The 25,207-nt window shown below is 39.0% G+C and overlaps 2 protein-coding genes across 5 annotated transcripts in view; one reads left to right on the top strand and one right to left on the bottom strand.

The window, feature by feature from the left end:
* LOC121419440 (bromodomain adjacent to zinc finger domain protein 1A-like) overlaps positions 1-11,427 on the top strand; it is an 82,190-nt gene extending 70,763 nt beyond the window's left edge. For both annotated transcript variants that reach the window (XM_041613913.1, XM_041613914.1), the window contains one exon: positions 6,926-11,427. In XM_041613913.1, coding sequence (XP_041469847.1) covers positions 6,926-7,219 — 294 coding nt within the window. In that variant the 3' untranslated portion in view covers positions 7,220-11,427. The remainder of the gene's footprint in view (positions 1-6,925) is intronic.
* Positions 11,428-23,162: 11,735 nt separating this feature from the next.
* LOC121419442 (AP-4 complex subunit sigma-1-like) overlaps positions 23,163-25,207 on the bottom strand; it is a 34,149-nt gene continuing 32,104 nt past the window's right edge. For all 3 annotated transcript variants that reach the window (XM_041613917.1, XM_041613919.1, XM_041613918.1), the window contains exon 6: positions 23,163-24,466. In XM_041613917.1, the coding sequence (XP_041469851.1) occupies positions 24,344-24,466 (123 nt within the window). In that variant the 3' untranslated portion in view covers positions 23,163-24,343. The remainder of the gene's footprint in view (positions 24,467-25,207) is intronic.

A 25,207-nucleotide genomic window follows, 5' to 3' on the forward strand; every position in this document is an offset into this window, starting at 1 on the left:
GCGTCAACATCAAATCTTAACCTGAGGTTAAGTTTTTGAAATGACATCATAACTTAGAAAGTACATGTATATGGACCTAGTTCATAAAACTTGGCCATAAGGTTAATCAAGTATTACTTAACATCCTGCGTGAGTTTCATGTCACATGGCCAAGGTCAAAGGTCATTTAGGGTCAATGAACCTTGGCCGATTTGGGGGTATCTGTTGAATTACAATCAAAACTTTAAAAGTTTTTGGATCTGATTCATGAAACTTGGACATAATAGTAATCAAGTATCACTGAACATCCTGTGCAAGTTTCAGGTTACATGATCAAGGTCAAAGGCCATTTAGGGTCAATGAACTTAGGCCGAATTGGGGGTATTTGTTGAATTACCATCATAACTTTGAAAGTAAATTGGTCTAGTTCATAAATCTTGGACATAAGAGTAATCAAGTATCACTGAACATCCTGTGCACATTTTAGGTCACATGACGAAGGTCAAAGGTCAATGAACTTTGGCCATAATGGGGGTATCTGTTGAATTACCATCATAACTTTGCAAGTTTATTGATCTGACTTTTGAAACTTGGACATAAGAGTAATCAAGTATCATTGAATATCCTGTGCAAGTTTCAGGTCACATGATCAAGGTCAAAGGTCATGTGAGGTCAATGAATTTTGGCCACATTGGGGTTATTTGTTGAATTACCATCCTATCTCTGTAAGTGTATTGGTCTAGTTCATAAAACATGGAAATAAGAGTAACCAAGTGTCACTGAACATCTTGTGCGAGTTATAGTAGTTTTCAATGTCAGCAATACTGCTATGTTGAATCGCGTGATGCAGGTGAGACGGCCAGAGGCATTCCACTTGTATCAAGTTGAGTTTACTCTTATTACACTAGCGTGAGTATTTTGAGAGAAGCCCTGTTTGGACTTTACGTTTTGAGCTTGTGTTTGCCTTTACACTTTGCTTGCACAGACAGAGAGCTTGATAGCTCTTCCCCCGTATCTCTCGCTCTCCTGATTCTTTTGCTGATGGGTATGTGTTGCAACTCAATGTTGCTCCAGAATCCCATCAAGCATCACAGATTTCTATCCCCACTCTCCCCGTCAGCTTTAGCCACCGTGACAAGCACTGAGCAGACCAAGCAGACTTTTTATGTTGCTTTAAGACACTCTCAAGAAGAGCAGGCTTTCCGCCATGCTCTCTGTCAGCTTTAATCTGGTGTCGTGCACAGAGGGTCACATGACCAGAGTCAAAGGTCATTAGAGGTATTCATGTAATTGTATCCCCTGAACAGAGTTCAGAGGATACTATGGATTTGCAGAGCTGCCAAGTAGTATGGATTTTCAGTATTTAGTACTGAAAAATGAGAAGAATACTGATGGTTTCATGCAAAATACTGATTTCTCAAGTTTCAGTTTTATGTGTTGTCCTATGGTATTTTTTTGAAAATACTGATTTCCTTGCCAAACTACTGATTTTCAGCTTTAAAAATACTGAAATGTTCTTGTTCAGGTTGGCAGCTCTGGATTTGGCCTTGTCACGCCGCTGCATCCACCGCCGCCACATAGATTTCCTTGTGAGCGCTCTATCAGTTGTATTTCTTCTCCGATCACCTTCAAATTTGGCATAAATGTTGAGTATGGTATAGCAAAGCTGCCTTTCAATTTTGGTGTAGGCGGAGACATCATGAAATAGCAGAGATGTCCTTGTGAGGGCTCTACCAGCTGTATTTCTTCTCCTATCATTTTCAAATGTGGCATGAAGGTCCATTAAGCTAAGCCGCCTATTGATTTTGGTGTGGGTGGAGACGTTGTTATGGTAACAAGAGCATCTCTAGATTTCATATGACGACATAGTGTCCTTAGAATGTCCCAGTCCTATGTCAAAACTCAACTCTAGCGATCTTCTACTGTGCTGATCTGATTAGGTTTGGGGACTATTAATCATAGATCACAAAGGTCATGAATCTTGAAAGATATAATTTTCTTAGTAATTCAGGAACTGTTTGAAGGAATGACTTCAAACTTGGTTTATGTATGCAAGCATATAGAAATGACAATGATCCTTAGTTTGGGGGTAATGGCTAGTTCAATATTAGTTAAAATGATCTCCTTCATTTGTCATGTCAAGGTTAAAGCTCACAGATCATGTTGAATCCATGAAAGGTTTATTTTCAATGAATGAGAATATGCAGAATACTTTGAAATGGAAAATTTCATTTCATTTCATTTATTTGTCCGCTAAACGGATAATTGTATAACTTGACAATTCTTGCAACAAACATAAAATTCACAGAATAACATAACAATGAACATACCAGTAACATAATAACATGAACATAATCATCGTGATTATACTGAGTTATAAAATACATGTAATGTATACATGAATTAAAATAGATGACTTTGCTGGCAAAGCTATTGAGCATTTATTTATTTATTCAGCTATTTATTCATTCATTTATTGGTTGATTATATTCTTAAAGTTTTTATGGTATAAACGTTGTGACTATATATTATGTATTAAACATATTTTTTCTTCATTCTGAAAGTGGTATAATTAAAGCTGTAGCTAAATCTTGGTTTTACATCTTCCTTCTTTCAAGTTAAGACATGCGGGCGGGGGGGGGGGGGGGGGGGACAGAGAGACATAAAAGGGACATACCTTCCCAACTTTCTCATCTCTAAAACTCTACAATTATTATTGACATGTAAGTTGCGGAGTTGTCTGCTGCATTTTCTCTTTAAAGGAGAATGAAACCATTGGAACAAGATAGCTTGTGTAAAAACAGAAAAATCAAAGAAACAGATCAACAAAAGTTTGAGAAAAATCGGACAAATAATGAGAAAGTTATGAGCATTTGAATATTGCGATCACTAATGCTATAGAGATAGCAAATTGGCAATGCGACAAAGATGTGTGATGTCACTCATGAACAACTCTCCCCATTACTTTAGTATATATTTCACTTGAATTGCCTCTTTTATCACATCTATCCATAGATCATGTGTTCTTTCTACATGAGGGCATGTAATACATATTTTTTAAGAATACATCATGGATAAAGAGTTTGTATCATCATAAGAAAAAGCAAAAAGAGACATTTTGAGGGTATTTTATAGTCCACCAAAGGGAAAGTTGTTCATCAGTGACATCACACATCCTTGTCGCATTGCCAATGGGAGGATCTCCATAGCATTAGTGATTGCAATATTCAAATGCTCATAACTTTCTCATTATCTGTCCGATTTTTCTCAAACTTTCTTTATTCTTATTCTTTGATTTTTCTGTTTCTACTCAAGCCTATTTGTTCCAAAGGTTTCATTCCCCTTTAATGTTTCTACAGATAAACCATTCTCCTTATCCTACTGTATTTCATTGACAACTCTTATGGAGAAAGGGACAAACGAATTAACGCGGCGACTGGTTCTTGCTTTTACAGATTTCAGTCTTCGTCCGCTTCTTAGTTGAACATACTGGCTATTCAGGGGGTGGGTTTGATCAGACATAATGGAGAGAGCTTTCGAAAGTACTCTTTCTTTACAGATTTCATCTAGGTCAACAGTGTTATTCATTATTTTGCTGGCTTGCTTAACAAGTCTTCTAAGCTTTATTTTATCTCTCTGTTTTGCATTATTAAACCAGATGATTGAATCAAAAGTAATAATACTCTGGATGATCGACTGGTAAAATAGATACAAAATCCTATCATTTACGTGGAAGTACTTTAACTTTCTGAGGAAATATAACCGTTGATTGCATTCGGTCAAAGTGCATTTTGACTTTGCATCCCACGACAGTTTACTGTCGATTTCCGTTCCTAAGTATCTATAGCATTCAACATTGTCAATAACATCACCATTTATATGTACTGGTCTATCAGTGGATTCAAAGGATTTCTTTTGCCTGAAGTCGAAGACAATTTCTTTTGTCTTCTTGGAGTTAACGAGTAAACAGTTTGCTTTACACCAATTTTCGAACGTATAGATAGTATCCATATAATCCAATTCATTTTCATTTTCAATTAATCCGACTCACCGTATCATCTGCATATTTAAGTATGTGAGTAGATGGGTTATATGATTTACAGTCTTTGGTGTATGGGGTGAAAAGGGTCGCAGAGAGAACACACCCTTGTGGAGTACCAATGGTTGTTGTAATTTCATCAGAGAGAATGCCGTTGACCCTAACCTTCTGTGTCCTTTCATGGAGGAAATCATGAAGCCACAATATAAGAGATGGCTGAACATCTAGATTTTCTAATTTTTCCAGGAGTATATGGGGTTCTATAGTATTAAATGCTGATGAGAAATCTATAAAGGTTGCTCTAGCATAACATCGTGCCTTATCTAAGTGTTCATACAACAAATTTGTCAAGGTTAGAACTGCATCAGTAACGGAGCGTTTTGCCTTATAAGCAAACTGGTTTGCATCAAGAAGCGGGAGAACTGAACGTGTCAGTTTTGCAAGTACCAGTCTTTATAAGCTCTTCATAACAACTGAAGTCAGCGCGATGGGGCGAAAGTCGCTATTCGTGTTGGGGCGATTGTTCTTGGGTACTGGTGTAACTATGGACGCTTTCCAACAGCGAGGTATTCTTCTTTCTGTAATCGACATCTGAAATATCTTAGAGTATGGGACAGCGAGTTGGGATGAGCATTTCTTTACAACTCGTCCATTTACGCCGTCAGGCCCCGATGATTTTCGTGGGTTAATGAACTTAAACTGCTTACGAACGTCCGATTCGTTGATCGCAAAGGGTTCGCCGTCATCAATTCGATTAAGTAACAATGTTAATTGATTGTTGAGTTCTTCCTGGTGTTCTTGGTTTTCGAACCGGCAAAAGAAAGAGTTCAGTTCATTCGCTTTTTCTTTTGCATTTTCTTCGTGCTCAAAACAATTATCATGCATTTTACTTGAATAGTCCGTCATTACTTCTAAACATCTCCATGCGTTCCTGGGATCATTAGTCATGAAACACTGCTCTAGCTTTTCTCCGTATTCTCGTTTTGCTTCGTTAACTTGTCGTTTTATTTCTCTGGACAGTTCTTTCACTCGATCATGATTTCCATTCTTGAATTCTTTTCTCTTTTCCTCCATGGTTGCTTTTATTCTTCTATTAAACCAAGGCTTGCCATTCGGATAGACTTTAATTTCTTTAGATTGGATATGTAGGTCTTCACAAAATGTAACATAACTGTTTATTGTATCGGGTTAACTGATGTATGTCATCACACATTTCATGAAACATGTCCTAATCAGTGATATCAAATGCAGTTTGAAGCATTTCACTCGATTCACTGTCCCACACTTTCATCACCCTTTTAATTGGCTTTTCGCGTTTAATCTTTTGTTTGTACCTTGGCATGAGAAAAACAGTATGGTGGTCTGATGTACCAATTCCAGGCCTAATAAGAGACTTATATGCATCTCCGACTGAACAATAGCATTTGTCCAAAATGTTTTCTCCCCTTGTTGCTGTATCAACATATTGGTGATAGTGGGGTAAAACAGTTTCCAAGTCACAATGATTAAAATCGCCTAATATTATAACAGGGGCATCAGCTGACCTTATTCCGAGTTCATTCACTTTTTCCTGTATAATTTGCTTAGCGTATTCCTTATCTGAGCTAGGAGGTATATAAACTAAGAGAAGATATACCTGGGGAAATTCTCTTGGCAGATAAAATGGACGAAATGAAACACTCATGAGTTCAATATCTTTGGACGAAATATTCGATATGTTCGTAATATTGCTGCACCACCGTTTATTAACATATACACAGAGCCCACCTCCTTTCGTTTTATTTGTCTCTTGTAGGCAGCGATCTAGTCTCATGGAGTAAAAATCATTTATTTCAATGTTATTAGATTGAATGTCTGAACTCAGCCAAGTTTCTGTAATACATATTAGACTCGATGTTCTATATTCATAATTATAACTCACATTTGCTCGTAGTTCGTCTATTTTATTTGTGATTGATCTTACGTTGCTAAGGGTGATAGTGGGTAATGCGGTGCGATGACCTCTTCTCCGGACCCGCTGTCTGATCCCTCCGCGCTTCCCTCCGCGCTTCCCTCTTCGGTGGGTTTCTGGTGGGGATCATCTCTTGTTGGTACCCATTCGGGTAGGTTCGGGGGTCGAGTCAATGGCGAGGGACTATCGGCGAGATAGAGCAAGAATTCTCTATCATATTGTATATTGGCAGCTGGCAGTCCATTTTGACAGTTTATCTCACAAACAGCACAATAAAACATAGCCAGGTGAAGGAGACTTTTCCTGATAACATCCTGGCAGATATACAATTCAACACATCACCAAAAATCCAAATTTTGGGCCAAAAACTCAGGAGCAAGAATTAGTAAGTATTGGTAGCTACAGTGCAGCGCCCTCAATATGTGATTAGATTCATTTGATAGTTTTCACAGTTTCAGAAAAAGTAGGCAATATAGTTTAGATGGTAATGGCAGAGGCATGAATTTTTATTGCGTGCAGTCAAGAATCCTTCTAGTTTACTCATACAGAGCAATTTTGTGGTCACTTCAAATTGAAAACAGGCCGATATCCACTGTGCCTGTTCACTACATATTAAATGTTGCTCAGAGAAAACATACACTACTGGGTACACTATTATACTTGTACATTCAAACCATAACAATTGCATTGTTTTCATGAAAACAGACATAGGATTTAGAATTCATTTATTCTTTGTATGTAATATTCTTACATCAATTTGGGTTAGATAAAAACAGAACGATGAAGGGCTTGCACAAAATTCATTGTGAATGATTTTCTTTCTAAAAGCTTGTATGTGTGTGATTGAATACATACAGGAGAGAAATGACACACAACGTGATTGCATAGGGGAGCTACTTACATGTGAGGTCACATGACTTCAATAAATACTGTACTTCTTTATCTTTTTCTGTCAGGCCCCTGATTACTATCGCATCATCAAGCGTCCCATGGACTTTTCAGCAATGCAAACCAAGGTCAATGATTACCAGTACTCTAATGCAGCTGAGCTCATCGCCGATGCTAGACTCATTTTTACCAACTGTCAACAGTACAACCGTAGATCCAGCCCAGAATACAAGGCTGGACTTAAAGTATCTGCCTTTCTTGAGAAGCGAATCAAAGAACTAGACATTGAGGTTAGCCTTGAAGATGGTGGCACTGCTGATACGGACACGCCCACTTCAAGAAAGCGCTCCCGGCAACGATAACTGATCAAAATTTGGATTTCACTTTCAGTATGTTTTCTTTCTGTTGGTGTTTATCAAATTGTGAGAGTAAAGTTTGTGTGTTGGATTCTTTATAAATGCCTTGTAGTTTTCTTTGCCTTTTGCACAAGTCATTGATATATTCTGCATTTTGGCCAACAAAGTGAAGTGAATTTGTTAAGATATTGACTATGCCATTCCTTTATATTGTCCCTCATCACAATCACTTTAAGTGAGTTTGAAGGTTTTTTTGTTCTAAAAAGAGAGATGAATAAATCATAATAAATGATAATCATACTAAATCATAATATCCTATTTCATGGAATAAAATTTACTTTTCTCACAATTTTATTTTTTCTGTAATTTATATTGAATGTATTGTATAACAAAAAAAAAAACTACAATAAAAACTAACTTGTTAAGTAAATCATTTTGATGTAAATAATTATGATGAGATGACTAGCATTCATTGAAAAGGGATTTACAGGTAATGAAATGTAATATATTTATTGAATTAGTGTGATATAGCTTGGGAGTCCCAGTGTTTGTAGAAATAATTTTCATTTGTAAATTTATTGAGTTTGTTATAATACTAAAATTAGAGAGACATTAAGTACGTCATATTTACGTCTCATTCAAACAGACCATCATTGCCCCACAATGCTTTGTGCACTAAGTCAATAGAATCTAAAGCAGTCTTCTTTCAGTGCTGTTCATTCAAATTCCTTATAAAATTTAGTGTGAAGTCAATCTTGGCAAAAGTTGCACATGTTTTTAAGATAAACTTAAGAGATAATGAACTCATTATGTCATAACATTCCTCATGCCATCATAGCCAATTCATTATGATGTCATGAGTTTGTCCTGCAACTTTCAACAATTTATGGGACTTGAAGTGTGTAATGTGTGTTGATTATCATAATTTGTCCAAGTGAACATTAAGAAAAATGATTCCCAGTTTTGTCCTACCATATTTGAATGAAACTTGAGTGTTGAATTGAAGACTATTAGGGAGCATGAATATTGTGGTTCTTTTGATTACAAACTGTAGATATTGATTGTAGTACATTTTAAAAAATGTAATAATACCATGTAATAATACCATGGTATCAGTACGCTTCAGCTTTCACAAGCTAGTTGTTAAATTTGTTATATTAAAGCAGCAACATTTAACAAAGCTACATTGTATATTGTAAATTTACCTCATTTAGTTCTTTTTTAAAGTAATTTAAGAGGATGTATTAGTACATGTTGGTGTATAATGGAGGGCTCATACATGTAGGTATCAATTAGTGATGAAAGCAGTCATCCCAAAATATTCAACATGACAAAAAATGTATAAATATAAAATAGGGAAAAATGTCTTCCTTGCACTGTTCTCGTATGTTTGATTTCTTTATATTGTTTACATTTGAATTCAAGCTCATTTTATTTTCTAATGGAAGTCCATCCTTGAATTCTTTTGTCATCAATTTTTTTTTCTTTGTTGGCAGACTTCAATAAATCTTGTTTTTGTCATTACTGTACATGTATGCATTATGAATTATGTTGAAAAAAATCATTTCTTTCATTCATGAATTATGTAAAAAAAGTAAAATATGAACCACTTGCATGCATGACGGAATTTCTTCAGTAGAAATTTTGTTGTTGTTAAACTCTTAACATGCCATTGGAGTGGCTGATCTGTTGGATATACATTTACTATTTAGTCTGTGTTTATGTTATTCTATAAACAACTGGTATAACCACAACCGTGAATCATGATTTTAAACACAAACATAAATCTTAGGGACTGCAGAATCAGGGTTTAATCAGCCCTCTCTCTAATGCTGTTTCTCCCTCACTTCAAGCTTAGCTAGTGTGCATCTTAGTGTGCAGTTTGATCCTGGAAATATAGGTCAACTTCTATTTGGGTTTGAATTGAAAAAATACATGTTGATTTATGTGTCAGCTACTGTGTGAGTTGAAAATGAGTAATGGCTTCACATTTTCATGAACATGTAGTTAGGCTAACAATATGATGTCATGGAATCAAGTATTACATTTAATTGACTGATTTTGAATGTGGTTCTGCAGAAACATTTTTTCCAAACGCTTTTTTTTTTCACATTTCATGTTTATGATTTGAAACATGTTTACATTTGATTTAACGCAAACATGATTCTGCAGGAACGTCTCACAAAATGTGTTTCAAATCCTGATTCTTGGGTAAAAGAGTGGTGTATAAACAACCCTAATCAAGCATGTCAAAGGCCAATGAGTAAATTTGATATGAGATCTCAAGATTCATGATCAGCTGGCGACTTTGATATTTTGTTAAAAAAGGAACCTTGTAATTTGAATTTTGCTTGCAATTTCTCTGTCTTGTTTCCCCTCTTTTTTCTCAAATAATTTTCAGGATGGACTTCAATTGGGTACTAGTATTCATTTAAATATCATCTTGCAATGCAAGAATATTAGTTTGATAGATGTAGTGTAGTTTACTGTTTTTGGAGTGTTAGATGATTCTTTTTTTTCTTGAAATGTTATTTCATGATGATGTTGAATAACTAGGCAGCCTTTTGGTGACACAAGTATAAGAGACATTTAAGAATGAAGCAAAATAGGAGACATTGTTTTTTTCCTGTTGTAGTATACTCTTTTCATATCCATTCAGTTGTGGGAAGATATGAAAATTATTTAATATTTTCATAGACTGTAAAAAGATATGTAAATAGCCATTTCAATTTTTGTACTCGAGTATCAATTAAGCTTCTAAAGGTCTTGAACTCTTACTTTAAAACACTATTTATCAAGAATTTTAGCATGAACATTTCATCAGTGAATCCGCTTCTAGGATTAGTGAGAAATTTGATTGCATTTTATCTAAATGCCCCTGTGTGTTGTTAGAAAAGCAACAATTACAAAATCATTTTCTGTGTAGACAAGTCAAGGTGTATATGGTTTGGCCTCAAAGTTTACTATACAACAAAGATTTTTGAAAAGCAGAATTATCTTAACTTTTTTTGCTTACTTATGACTTTGGAAAGACCGACAAGTTCTCTGATAAATACATTCATCAGATATCAAGTAAAGAATCTGTGGAATTGGGGAAAATGTGAATGAACGTCTATCTCTGTGGGTTCTCATCCTATTGCTATCGTGGGCAGAATTAAAATGAACGATTTATGTGTAACTAGCATTTATCACAATTTTTTGTAAACTGTTTCCAGTTGAAAATCAACTGCCTTTAGATTTACACATTTTACCTCAAGTAGCAGAATTTGATCAAACCAAAACACTGAACTGGTAGCTAACTCACCTAACAGGCTCAAGAATACTAAGAATGAATTACCAATGTTTTAAGTACCTGTGTAAGTTATTGATAGTAGAGATCAAAGTAAATGTGGATAGCCTGAGAGAATATTTCATTTAGGCACCCTACTAAAAATCTTTTATCAGGAATCCTTTGTAGGCTTTTTTAACAATGGTGTTGTAGCAAACCCAACTGATTTGTCTATGATGAAGATTAAAGATGGGAAACATGTAGGATAGGGGTATGAAACAAGATACTGACTTTTAGTAGGGTGCCTCTATTGATGTAGTGCGGATGCAACTTCTTAATGGTCTGGAAACTGTTTTTTTTTCTCTTTGTGTGTTCAAGTCAAAAGGATGAGAAAAAAAATGGAGCTGAAAAAGTTCTAGTTATTTTTTATTCAGTCCTTAACTTTGACATGTACGATTTCCTTAGGTGGCTGGAATTTCATTTTTCTGAAGACTTAAGAAACTGAAAATAAAACAAGGATATATGAATGTAAATATTTATTCAATATTAAAGTTTTTGAAAAGGAAATGGATAAGAAACAATGTCAATATCCTTTATTCCATATCAAAGAAAACTGTCATAAAAATGTCAGTGTTTAAGACATTGTACTTGAAAACTTTTCATTAACAAAGCCTGATTGAAGAAACAAAATGCATCTGCATGAATCCAATGCAATTTCTCATCTTTGCTCTTAAACTCTCTTCTTCACATAGGCTTTGTATCACCTGGTTCTGTTAAGCAGTAGATGTTTATGACTGAACTATGTGATTCATATTGTACATGTACAACACAGTTCCAGTAATGGTTAACATGCTATACTACATTTCAAGAGGTTACAAGATTAATCAACAGAAAGTGATGGATAATAAATGGTTGAGGACCAAAATTCTCTTAATTTCTTTGTGAATTTAGTTGTTCAGACATTGATTTTATGACAGGTAAAATACCCTAGATGTGAGAAGAAGGTATAGGCCTGGTCACACCGCCTGAGCGTTGTTGAAGTGGTCGTGGAGCTGAGAGAAAAAAAATCATCACCGCTCGCTACCGTTCACCGTTTTCGATTGTTTTTTTTGTTTTTGTTTTTATTTTTTCCCCAATTTTGTGAACGAAATTCGACCCTCTACCGCTCCACAATCGCTCCAACAACGCTCGGGTGGTGTGACCAGGCCTTATGGATTTCACATTTGAACACTTTTTAAAGAAATTGGAAATGTGTAAATAAGGGTCTTGCCAAAGTTAATATAACTATCGATATGTTGCTTTCTAATTCAAAATCGAGATGCCTTGAAGTTATTAATCATACATTGGCTTTGTATTTTCAAAGTAACTTTGATGATGTGGTTATGTCGCAAAGCATTTATGAGCTGTTACCAACCCCCTTCCTTGAATAATTCTTGGATAATTTTTCACCCGAGCAAATACCTTACTGATGTGATTGAAATGTGATGTTCTTTGAGAGATGAAGTTTTACAAGATTACTTCTCCCCACAAATCTAAACCTGTCCTTCATGTATCTTATTTTAGTTTCTGTTGACCACATTCACTTCTGTCTCTTGAAGTCCTTTTCACCTTACTGTTTTTTTATTGATTCATTTGTTTTCTACTTACCATGATTGAATCACATGCCCTTGTGTCTTATTCCCTTTATCTCACTCCCTAACATACATGATCTGTTCTATTTTTCTGTATTGACTGCACAGAAACATTGTTAGCGCTAACAGTGTACTAACAGAAGCCCTGTTACAACCGGCATTTTAACAGCGATGCCTAATGTTGCCACAATGCATTACTTACACATTGAATTAATACTTTGACTTAACAAACCATAAGATGTGACTGAGCTTACTGTTAGTGCTCTGTTAGGCTAATACAGTTTCTGTGTGGTCTGCATTGGTTTTTAGCTTAATATGCCTAGTTCATAATTTTTCCTGTTACCCCATCACTCTCCTTCCATCCCTCTCACTCTGTTATATCATCACTCTCCTTCCATCCCTCTCACTCTGTTATATCATCACTCTCCTTCCATCCCTCTCACTCTGTTATATCGTCACTCTCCTTCCATCCCTCTCACTCTGTTATATCATCACTCTCCTTCCATCCCTCTCACTCTGTTACCCCATCACTCCTTCCATCCCTCTCACTCTGTTACCCCATCACTCCTTCCATCCCTCTCACTCTGTTATATCATCACTCTCCTTCCATCCCTCTCACTCTGTTATATCATCACTCTCCTTCCATCCCTCTCACTCTGTTATATCATCACTCTCCTTCCATCCCTCTCACTCTGTTATATCATCACTCTCCTTCCATCCCTCTCACTCTGTTATATCATCACTCTCCATCCATCCATCACACTCTGTTATATCATCACTCTCCTTCCATCCCTCTCACTCTGTTATATCATCACTCTCCTTCCATCCCTCTCACTCTGTTATATCATCACTCTCCTTCCATCCCTCACACTCATACCATTACTCTCCTTCCATCCCTCTCACTCTGTTATATCATCACTCTCCTTCCATCCCTCTCACTCTGTTATATCATCACTCTCCTTCCATCCCTCTCACTCTGTTATATCATCACTCTCCTTCCATCCCTCTCACTCTGTTATACCATCACTCTCCTTCCATCCCTCACACTCTGTTATATCATCACTCTCCTTCCATCCCTCACACTCTGTTATACCATCACTCTCCTTCCATCCCTCTCTGTTATATCATCACTCTCCTTCCATCCCTCTCACTCTGTTATATCATCACTCTCCTTCCATCCCTCTCACTCTGTTATATCATCACTCTCCTTCCATCCCTCTCACTCTGTTATATCATCACTCTCCTTCCATCCCTCTCACTCTGTTATATCATCACTCTCCTTCCATCCCTCTCATTCTGTTATATCATCACTCTCCTTCCATCCCTCTCACTCTGTTATATCATCACTCTCCTTCCATCCCTCTCACTCTGTTATATCATCACTCTCCTTCCATCCCTCTCACTCTGTTATACCATCACTCTCCTTCCATCCCTCTCACTCTGTTATATCATCACTCTCCTTCCATCCCTCTCACTCTGTTATATCATCACTCTCCTTCCATCCCTCTCACTCTGTTATATCATCACTCTCCTTCCATCCCTCTCACTCTCCTTCCATCCCTCTCACTCTGTTATATCATCACTCTCCTTCCATCCCTCTCACTCTGTTATATCATCACTCTCCTTCCATCCCTCTCACTGTTATATCATCACTCTCCTTCCATCCCTCTCACTCTGTTACCCCATCACTCCTTTCATCCCTCTCACTCTGTTATATCATCACTCTCCTTCCATCCCTCTCACTCTGTTATACCATCACTCTCCTTCCATCCCTCTCACTCTGTTATATCATCACTCTCCTTCCATCCCTCTCACTCTGTTATATCATCACTCTCCTTCCATCCCTCTCACTCTGTTATATCATCACTCTCCTTCCATCCCTCTCACTCTGTTATACCATCACTCTCCTTCCATCCCTCTCACTCTGTTATATCATCACTCTCCTTCCATCCCTCTCACTCTGTTATCACTCTCCTTCCATCCCTCTCACTCTGTCATATCATCGCTCTCCTTCCATCCCTCTCATTCTGTTATACCATCACTCTCCTTCCATCCCTCTCACTCTGTTATATCATCACACTCTGTTATATCATCACTCTCCTTCCATCCCTCTCACTCTGTTATATCATCACTCTCCTTCCATCCCTCTCACTCTGTTACCCCATCACTCTCCTTCCATCCCTCTCACTCTGTTATATCATCACTCTCCTTCCATCCCTCTCACTCTGTTATATCATCACTCTCCTTCCATTCCTCTCACTCTGTTATACCATCACTCTCCTTCCATCCCTCTCACTCTGTTATATCATCACTCTCCTTCCATCCCTCTCACTCTGTTATCACTCTCCTTCCATCCCTCTCACTCTGTCATATCATCGCTCTCCTTCCATCCCTCTCATTCTGTTATACCATCACTCTCCTTCCATCCCTCTCACTCTGTTATATCATCACACTCTGTTATATCATCACTCTCCTTCCATCCCTCTCACTCTGTTATATCATCACTCTCCTTCCATCCCTCTCACTCTGTTACCCCATCACTCTCCTTCCATCCCTCTCACTCTGTTATATCATCACTCTCCTTCCATCCCTCTCACTCTGTTATATCATCACTCTCCTTCCATTCCTCTCACTCTGTTATATCATCACTCTCCTTCCATCCCTCTCAGTCCGACTCTGTTATATCATCACTCTCCTTCCATCCCTCTCAGTCCGACTCTGTTATATCATCACTCCTTCCATCCCTCTCACTCTGTTATATCATCACTCTCCTTCCATCCCTCTCACTCTGTTATACCATCACTCTCCTTCCATCCCTCTCACTCTGTTATATCATCACTCTCCTTCCATCCCTCTCACTCTGTTATATCATCACTCTCCTTCCATCCCTCTCACTCTGTTATATCATCACTCTCCTTCCATCCCTCTCACTCTGTTACCCCATCACTCCTTCCATCCCTCTCACTCTGTTATATCATCACTCTCCTTCCATCCCTCTCACTCTGTTATACCATCACTCTCCTTCCATCCCTCTCACTCTGTTATATCATCACTCTCCTTCCATCCCTCTCACTCTGTTATCACTCTCCTTCCATCCCTCTCACTCTGTCATATCATCGCTCTCCTTCCATCCCTCTCATTCTGTTATACCATCACTCTCCTTCCATCCCTCTCACTCTGTTATATCATCACTCTCCTTCCATCCCTCTCACTCTGTTATACCATCACTCTCCTTCCATCCCTCTCACTCTGTTATATCATCACTCTCCTTCCATCCCTCTCACTCTGTTATATCATCACTCTCCTTCCATCCCTCTCACTCTGTTATACCATCACTCTCCTTCCATCCCTCACACTCTGTTATATCATCACTCTCCTTCCATCCCTCTCACTCTGTTATATCATCACTCTCCTTCCATCCCTCTCACTCTGTTATCACTCTCCTTCCATCCCTCTCACTCTGTCATATCATCGCTCTCCTTCCATCCCTCTCACTGTGTTATACCATCACTCTCCTTCCATCCCTCACACTCTGTTATATCATCACTCTCCTTCCATCCCTCTCACTCTGTTATCACTCTCCTTCCATCCCTCTCACTCTGTTATATCATCACTCTCCTTCCATCCCTCTCACTCTGTTACCCCATCACTCCTTCCATCCCTCTCACTCTGTTATATCATCACTCTCCTTCCATCCCTCTCACTGTGTTATACCATCACTCTCCTTCCATCCCTCTCACTCTGTTATATCATCACTCTCCTTCCATCCCTCTCACTCTGTTATCACTCTCCTTCCATCCCTCTCACTCTGTCATATCATCGCTCTCCTTCCATCCCTCTCATTCTGTTATACCATCACTCTCCTTCCATCCATCACACTCTGTTATATCATCACTCTCCTTCCATCCCTCTCACTGTGTTATACCATCACTTTCCTTCCATCCCTCACACTCTGTTATATCATCACTCTCCTTCCATCCCTCTCACTCTGTTATCACTCTCCTTCCATCCCTCTCACTCTGTTATATCATCACTCTCCTTCCATCCCTCTCACTCTGTTATACCATCACTCTCCTTCCATCCCTCTCACTCTGTTATATCATCACTCTCCTTCCATTCCTCTCACTCTGTTATATCATCACTCTCCTTCCATCCCTCTCACTCTGTTATCACTCTCCTTCCATCCCTCTCACTCTGTTATATCATCACTCTCCTTCCATCCCTCTCACTCTGTTATATCATCACTCTCCTTCCATCCCTCTCACTCTGTTATATCATCACTCTCCTTCCATCCCTCTCACTCTGTTATACCATCACTCTCCTTCCATCCCTCTCACTCTGTTATATCATCACTCTCCTTCCATCCCTCTCACTCTGTTATCACTCTCCTTCCATCCCTCTCACTCTGTCATATCATCGCTCTCCTTCCATCCCTCTCATTCTGTTATACCATCACTCTCCTTCCATCCCTCTCACTCTGTTATATCATCACACTCTGTTATATCATCACTCTCCTTCCATCCCTCTCACTCTGTTATATCATCACTCTCCTTCCATCCCTCTCACTCTGTTACCCCATCACTCTCCTTCCATCCCTCTCACTCTGTTATATCATCACTCTCCTTCCATCCCTCTCACTCTGTTATATCATCACTCTCCTTCCATTCCTCTCACTCTGTTATACCATCACTCTCCTTCCATCCCTCTCACTCTGTTATATCATCACTCTCCTTCCATCCCTCTCACTCTGTTATCACTCTCCTTCCATCCCTCTCACTCTGTTATATCATCACTCTCCTTCCATCCCTCTCACTCTGTTATATCATCACTCTCCTTCCATCCCTCTCACTCTGTTATATCATCACACTCTGTTATATCATCACTCTCCTTCCATCCCTCTCACTCTGTTATATCATCACTCTCCTTCCATCCCTCTCACTCTGTTACCCCATCACTCTCCTTCCATCCCTCTCACTCTGTTATATCATCACTCTCCTTCCATCCCTCTCACTCTGTTATATCATCACTCTCCTTCCATTCCTCTCACTCTGTTATATCATCACTCTCCTTCCATCCCTCTCAGTCCGACTCTGTTATATCATCACTCTCCTTCCATCCCTCTCAGTCCGACTCTGTTATATCATCACTCCTTCCATCCCTCTCACTCTGTTATATCATCACTCTCCTTCCATCCCTCTCACTCTGTTATACCATCACTCTCCTTCCATCCCTCTCACTCTGTTATATCATCACTCTCCTTCCATCCCTCTCAGTCCGACTCTGTTATATCATCACTCCTTCCATCCCTCTCACTCTGTTATATCATCACTCTCCTTCCATCCCTCTCACTCTGTTACCCCATCACTCCTTCCATCCCTCTCACTCTGTTATATCATCACTCTCCTTCCATCCCTCTCACTCTGTTATACCATCACTCTCCTTCCATCCCTCTCACTCTGTTATATCATCACTCTCCTTCCATCCCTCTCACTCTGTTATCACTCTCCTTCCATCCCTCTCACTCTGTCATATCATCGCTCTCCTTCCATCCCTCTCATTCTGTTATACCATCACTCTCCTTCCATCCCTCTCACTCTGTTATATCATCACTCTCCTTCCATCCCTCTCACTCTGTTATACCATCACTCTCCTTCCATCCCTCTCACTCTGTTATATCATCACTCTCCTTCCATCCCTCTCACTCTGTTATATCATCACTCTCCTTCCATCCCTCTCACTCTGTTATACCATCACTCTCCTTCCATCCCTCTCACTCTGTTATATCATCACTCTCCTTCCATCCCTCTCACTCTGTTATATCATCACTCTCCTTCCATCCCTCTCACTCTGTTATCACTCTCCTTCCATCCCTCTCACTCTGTCATATCATCGCTCTCCTTCCATCCCTCTCACTGTGTTATACCATCACTCTCCTTCCATCCCTCTCACTCTGTTATATCATCACTCTCCTTCCATCCCTCTCACTCTGTTATCACTCTCCTTCCATCCCTCTCACTCTGTTATATCATCACTCTCCTTCCATCCCTCTCACTCTGTTACCCCATCACTCCTTCCATCCCTCTCACTCTGTTATATCATCACTCTCCTTCCATCCCTCTCACTCTGTTATACCATCACTCTCCTTCCATCCCTCTCACTCTGTTATATCATCACTCTCCTTCCATCCCTCTCACTCTGTTATCACTCTCCTTCCATCCCTCTCACTCTGTCATATCATCGCTCTCCTTCCATCCCTCTCATTCTGTTATACCATCACTCTCCTTCCATCCATCACACTCTGTTATATCATCACTCTCCTTCCATCCCTCTCACTGTGTTATACCATCACTTTCCTTCCATCCCTCACACTCTGTTATATCATCACTCTCCTTCCATCCCTCTCACTCTGTTATCACTCTCCTTCCATCCCTCTCACTCTGTCATATCATCGCTCTCCTTCCATCCCTCTCATTCTGTTATACCATCACTCTCCTTCCATCCCTCACACTCTGTTATATCATCACTCTCCTTCCATTCCTCTCACTCTGTTATACCATCACTCTCCTTCCATCCCTCTCACTCTGTTATCACTCTCCTTCCATCCCTCTCACTCTGTTATATCATCACTCTCCTTCCATCCCTCTCACTCTGTTATACCATCACTCTCCTTCCATCCCTCTCACTCTGTTATATCATCACACTCTGTTATATCATCACTCTCCTTCCATCCATCACACTCTGTTATATCATCACTCTCCTTCCATCCCTCTCACTCTGTTATATCGTCACTCTCCTTCCATCCCTCTCACTCTGTTATATCATCACTCTCCTTCCATCCCTCTCACTCTGTTATATCATCACTCTCCTTCCATCCCTCTCACTCTGTTATATCATCACTCTCCTTCCATCCCTCTCACTCTGTTATATCGTCACTCTCCTTCCATCCCTCTCACTCTGTTATATCATCACTCTCCTTCCATCCCTCTCACTCTGTTATATCATCACACTCTGTTATATCATCACTCTCCTTCCATCCCTCTCACTCTGTTATATCATCACTCTCCTTCCATCCCTCTCACTCTGTTATATCGTCACTCTCCTTCCATCCCTCTCACTCTGTTATACCATCACTCTCCTTCCATCCCTCTCACTCTGTTATATCATCACTCTCCTTCCATCCCTCTCACTCTGTTATATCATCACTCTCCTTCCATCCCTCTCACTCTGTTATATCGTCACTCTCCTTCCATCCCTCTCACTCTGTTATATCATCGCTCTCCTTCCATCCCTCTCATTCTGTTATACCATCACTCTCCTTCCATCCCTCTCACTCTGTTATATCATCACTCTCCTTCCATTCCTCTCACTCTGTTATACCATCACTCTCCTTCCATCCCTCTCACTCTGTTATCACTCTCCTTCCATCCCTCTCACTCTGTCATATCATCGCTCTCCTTCCATCCCTCTCATTCTGTTATACCATCACTCTCCTTCCATCCCTCTCACTCTGTTATATCATCACACTCTGTTATATCATCACTCTCCTTCCATCCATCACACTCTGTTATATCATCACTCTCCTTCCATCCCTCTCACTCTGTTATATCGTCACTCTCCTTCCATCCCTCTCACTCTGTTATATCATCACTCTCCTTCCATCCCTCTCACTCTGTTATATCATCACTCTCCTTCCATCCCTCTCACTCTGTTATATCATCACTCTCCTTCCATCCCTCTCACTCTGTTATATCGTCACTCTCCTTCCATCCCTCTCACTCTGTTATATCATCACTCTCCTTCCATCCCTCTCACTCTGTTATATCATCACACTCTGTTATATCATCACTCTCCTTCCATCCCTCTCACTCTGTTATATCATCACTCTCCTTCCATCCCTCTCACTCTGTTATATCGTCACTCTCCTTCCATCCCTCTCACTCTGTTATACCATCACTCTCCTTCCATCCCTCTCACTCTGTTATATCATCACTCTCCTTCCATCCCTCTCACTCTGTTATATCATCACTCTCCTTCCATCCCTCTCACTCTGTTATATCGTCACTCTCCTTCCATCCCTCTCACTCTGTTATATCATCACTCTCCTTCCATCCCTCTCACTCTGTTATATCATCACTCTCCTTCCATCCCTCTCACTCTGTTATATCATCACTCTCCTTCCATCCCTCTCACTCTGTTATATCATCACTCTCCTTCCATCCATCACACTGTTATATCATCACTCTCCTTCCATCCCTCTCACTCTGTTATACCATCACTCTCCTTCCATCCCTCTCACTCTGTTATATCATCACTCTCCTTCCATCCCTCTCACTCTGTTATATCATCACTCCTTCCATCCCTCTCACTCTGTTATATCATCACTCTCCTTCCATCCCTCTCACTCTGTTACCCCATCACTCCTTCCATCCCTCTCACTCTGTTATATCATCACTCTCCTTCCATCCCTCTCACTCTGTTATATCATCACTCTCCTTCCATCCCTCTCACTCTGTTATATCATCACTCTCCTTCCATCCCTCTCACTCTGTTATATCATCACTCTCCTTCCATCCATCACACTGTTATATCATCACTCTCCTTCCATCCCTCTCACTCTGTTATACCATCACTCTCCTTCCATCCCTCTCACTCTGTTATATCATCACTCTCCTTCCATCCCTCTCACTCTGTTATATCATCACTCCTTCCATCCCTCTCACTCTGTTATATCATCACTCTCCTTCCATCCCTCTCACTCTGTTACCCCATCACTCCTTCCATCCCTCTCACTCTGTTATATCATCACTCTCCTTCCATCCCTCTCACTCTGTTATATCATCACTCTCCTTCCATCCATCACACTGTTATATCATCACTCTCCTTCCATCCCTCTCACTCTGTTATATCATCACTCTCCTTCCATCCCTCTCACTCTGTTATATCATCACTCTCCTTCCATCCCTCACACTGTTATATCATCACTCTCCTTCCATCCCTCTCACTCTGTTATACCATCACTCTCCTTCCATCCCTCTCACTCTGTTATATCATCACTCTCCTTCCATCCCTCTCACTCTGTCCGACATCTGTTATATCATCACTCTCTCCTTCCATCCCTCTCACTGTTATATCATCACTCTCCTATCCATCCCTCTCACTCTGTTCCACCCCACTCACATCACTTCCATCCCTCTCACTCTGTTATATCATCACTCTCCTTCCATCCCTCTCACTCTGTTATATCATCACTCTCCTTCCATCCCTCTCACTCTGTTATATCATCACTCTCCTTCCATCCCTCTCACTCTGTTATATCATCACTCTCCTTCCATCCCTCACACTGTTATATCATCACTCTCCTTCCATCCCTCTCACTCTGTTATACCATCACTCTCCTTCCATCCCTCTCACTCTGTTATATCATCACTCTCCTTCCATCCCTCTCACTCTGTTATATCATCACTCCTTCCATCCCTCTCACTCTGTTATATCATCACTCTCCTTCCATCCCTCTCACTCTGTTACCCCATCACTCCTTCCATCCCTCTCACTCTGTTATATCATCACTCTCCTTCCATCCCTCTCACTCTGTTATATCATCACTCTCCTTCCATCCCTCTCACTCTGTTATATCATCACTCTCCTTCCATTCCTCTCACTCTGTTATACCATCACTCTCCTTCCATCCCTCACACTCTGTTATATCATCACTCTCCTTCCATCCCTCACACTCTGTTATATCTTCACTCTCCTTCCATCCTTTAGGGGAGGGGGGCACTTCCATTGACAAGTGGATACCATGTGTGAACATGGGGTCTCAAAAAGCACGCTATACACATATTTTCAATTTTCTGAAAATGCACCCCTTAACAAGTATTGGCATGTGAAATCCTACCCTTACAAAATATTGGAAGCAAAACGATACCCTTGGCAAGTAATCTTTGAATTGAACCTCTGAACAAGTACAGCGATATTTTGTTTTCTGTCACCGACATCAGTTTCACCTTTACCTACATCATTGGGTTTAGTATGGCCTATCTCCCACACCTCCCGCAAATTGGACACGTATAGTGTTGACTGTTGGGGCAAAAATACCCTCGCAAATTTGATCCTTAGCACATAGCTTTCCGAGCGAAATAGATACCCTTTCATTATTTTAGTGTTTTTGACAACCTTATTATGTTACGTATGTTACATAGGTAACGTGCCCTACATGTATCTTGAAAAAGACATCCGTTCTACGTGTTTTTTTTGTCACCAATAGTATCCACTTGTCAATGCAAGTGGCCCCCCGGGCCTCACCCCATCCCCCTCACTCTCTGTTACCCTACCACTCTTCTTCCATTCCCCTTCCGTTCTATATTAACTCATCGCTCTTCTCACTTCCATACTCATTTGAAAGGAGAGGAATACAATTATATATTCATATCCAATTAAGTTTCTTTATTGAGTATAAAATAACCATGTTAAAGGTCAAGTCTACCCCAGAAAAATGTTGATTTGAATAAATTTAGAAAAATCAAACTAGCATAATGCTGAAAATTTCATCACAATCGGATGTAGAATAAGAAAGTTTTGGCATTTTAAAGTTTCCCCTATTTTTCACAAAACAGTGAAATGCATAACTCAGTGACATGTAATGAGTCAGTCGATGATGTCCCTCACTATTTTTTTGCTTTTTATTGTTTGAATTATACAATATTTCATTTTTACACATTTGACAATAAGGACAAACTTGACTGAACCATTATAGTATTAAACAATGCTAATTCCACATTTTAGGGAGGAATTAATCAGTTTCACTTGAGAATGAGGGGAAAATTTAAATATTTCATATTTCGTATAATAAAATACAAATCAAATAGTGAGTGGATGACATCACCAATCTCCTCATTTGCATATCGACCAGGATGTGCATATAACTGTTTTGTGAAATTAAACAAAACTTTAAAATTTAATAACTTTCTCATGTTATATCCGACTTTGATGAAATTTTTGGTGTTATGCTTTATGAAACACCCACCAAGTCTGAATATGAATTTCTTATGTATTTCATTGTTTAATGAATTTCTAGTATTTCTTTTTTTTTAGCCAAATTTCTTGCAGTCTTTTTAAAGCATGATTAAGCTAAAATCAATTACTATCAGTTGATAAAAGTAAAAATATCTTTTAAGAATATGAGAAAACTCATTTTACATTGACTTTGTAAAAAAATCATTTTTAGAGCAATTTTGGGTCTGGCACGCACTTAGATAATGTTGCGTTATTTTCAAACCGCATCTCAAAAGATGCGCAACATTTAAAAATAAAGTCAGCGAGTGGTGCGATTTAAAAGTTTTGCACAGCGGAATGGTTGCGGAAAATGTCGAGGGGGGGTGATTAACAACCCCCCTGGCAGTTTTAGGGTAAAGCCTTCCGATAAGCTAATGGTACAATTTAAAATTCAAAACTTTCAATGTTTCAAAGGAAAATTAATGTTTATTTTATTCAATTCCACAACAAAAATGTCATCATTAAATTAACAATGCATTAACACTAATTAAAGGCAGAATTTAGGTGATCAATTAAAAGCACAGCTTTTTAACACATAGATCACCTGTGAAACAGTATAAAATGTAGAGATACTAGTTAGTAAGAGTATAAATACATGTGCATCATGTAAGCAAACAGATTAGGAGATGGTTGAAGAAAGTGTGATGGACAGCAACAGTTCATAGATGCAATGACACCTACACTGGCACAAACAGAAAAAACAGCTGGTATTTTGTTAATGTAAACCAATATCCCAGAAAGAAAATAACTGTGAATTGGTAAATAATTTTCAAAATTACAAGATCTGTTGCAGGGATATTTAGTAGCATTAAAACAAATGCCAAGGGCAAAAATCTGAGGTGACGCAAGACAAATTTACCACACAGTATGCAGCCCAGTAGCCAGGGAACCAGTGAAAAGGACGATGTAGCTAAGACAACTTGTCCTTATTTGATAAAGGTTAGCTCCATTACCAAAGGTATCTGGTAAATCCAATCCACCTTTCCACTTAGGGACTGGACCATCATTATCAGGTCTTTCTTTGGTTTGGATTGGCTGAGAAGCACATAGATTGGGTACTGAACAATAACAAAAAACAGTTCATGAAATGGTCCCCTGGATTAAATGTGTTTAGCTCCATGAGATGTAGCTCAAACAGCTCATCCTTGCCTGTTGTGAGATTATACAAGATGTTCATGATCATCTGTTAGAATCCATAAGACCTAGCTGGGATAGAATGTGTCCCTTCCTCGTCTCTGTAATGTGTCCATTACTCAGCATCTCTTCCAGTATTATGTGCACCTTCTCCAGGTTCAACATGATCTGTGTATCAATCATTAAGGCTATAACTTTCATTAAGTATTTCCTAAACATTCAATTAATGTAGTGATTACCAACTCCATATACCCTAAGGATTACATGTAAAACTAATAATATCTTGCATAATAATAATAATAAATTGGTTCTTATATATAATAATAATAAAAAATAATAAATTGGTTCTTATATAGCGCATAATCAATTAAAATTGCTCTATGCGCTTTGTACAAATTGCTCTCCAATATTACAGTTACACTACAAACTATTACAGTTTCACTACAAAATATTACAGTAAGACTACAAAATATTACAGTTACATTACAAAATATTACAGTTACACTACAAAATATTACAGTTACACTACTTGTAGGCCTATATGTAGGCATACAAGTACATGTTATGATGTCTAAAAAAGAAAATCAGCTTTGGAGTTCTTTGATTGCCAACAAAGTGGGAAATTAAACACTGCTGCAGGTATCTCAAACAAATTTCAAATCTAAAACCCCTTTTTAGCAAGGAACTTTAGCTGTTCAATTATGTAACATATTCAAATAGTTCAATCGTAATGATTTTTAATGTTGCAGATTATAAATGTCCTGGGATGGTATTCCAAGAACCATTTACCTTCAATTTATCTCTGTAAAACACACCTATTTATGAAGAAATATCCATGAGAAAGGCTGTTTTATAGCACTCTCATCTCACTCAACCAATGAAAAACATTTCTGCCAGGAAGTGTGGCAA

This window comes from Lytechinus variegatus, chromosome 7, assembly GCF_018143015.1.
Source record: "Lytechinus variegatus isolate NC3 chromosome 7, Lvar_3.0, whole genome shotgun sequence".
Classification (NCBI taxonomy): Eukaryota; Metazoa; Echinodermata; class Echinoidea; order Temnopleuroida; family Toxopneustidae; genus Lytechinus; species Lytechinus variegatus.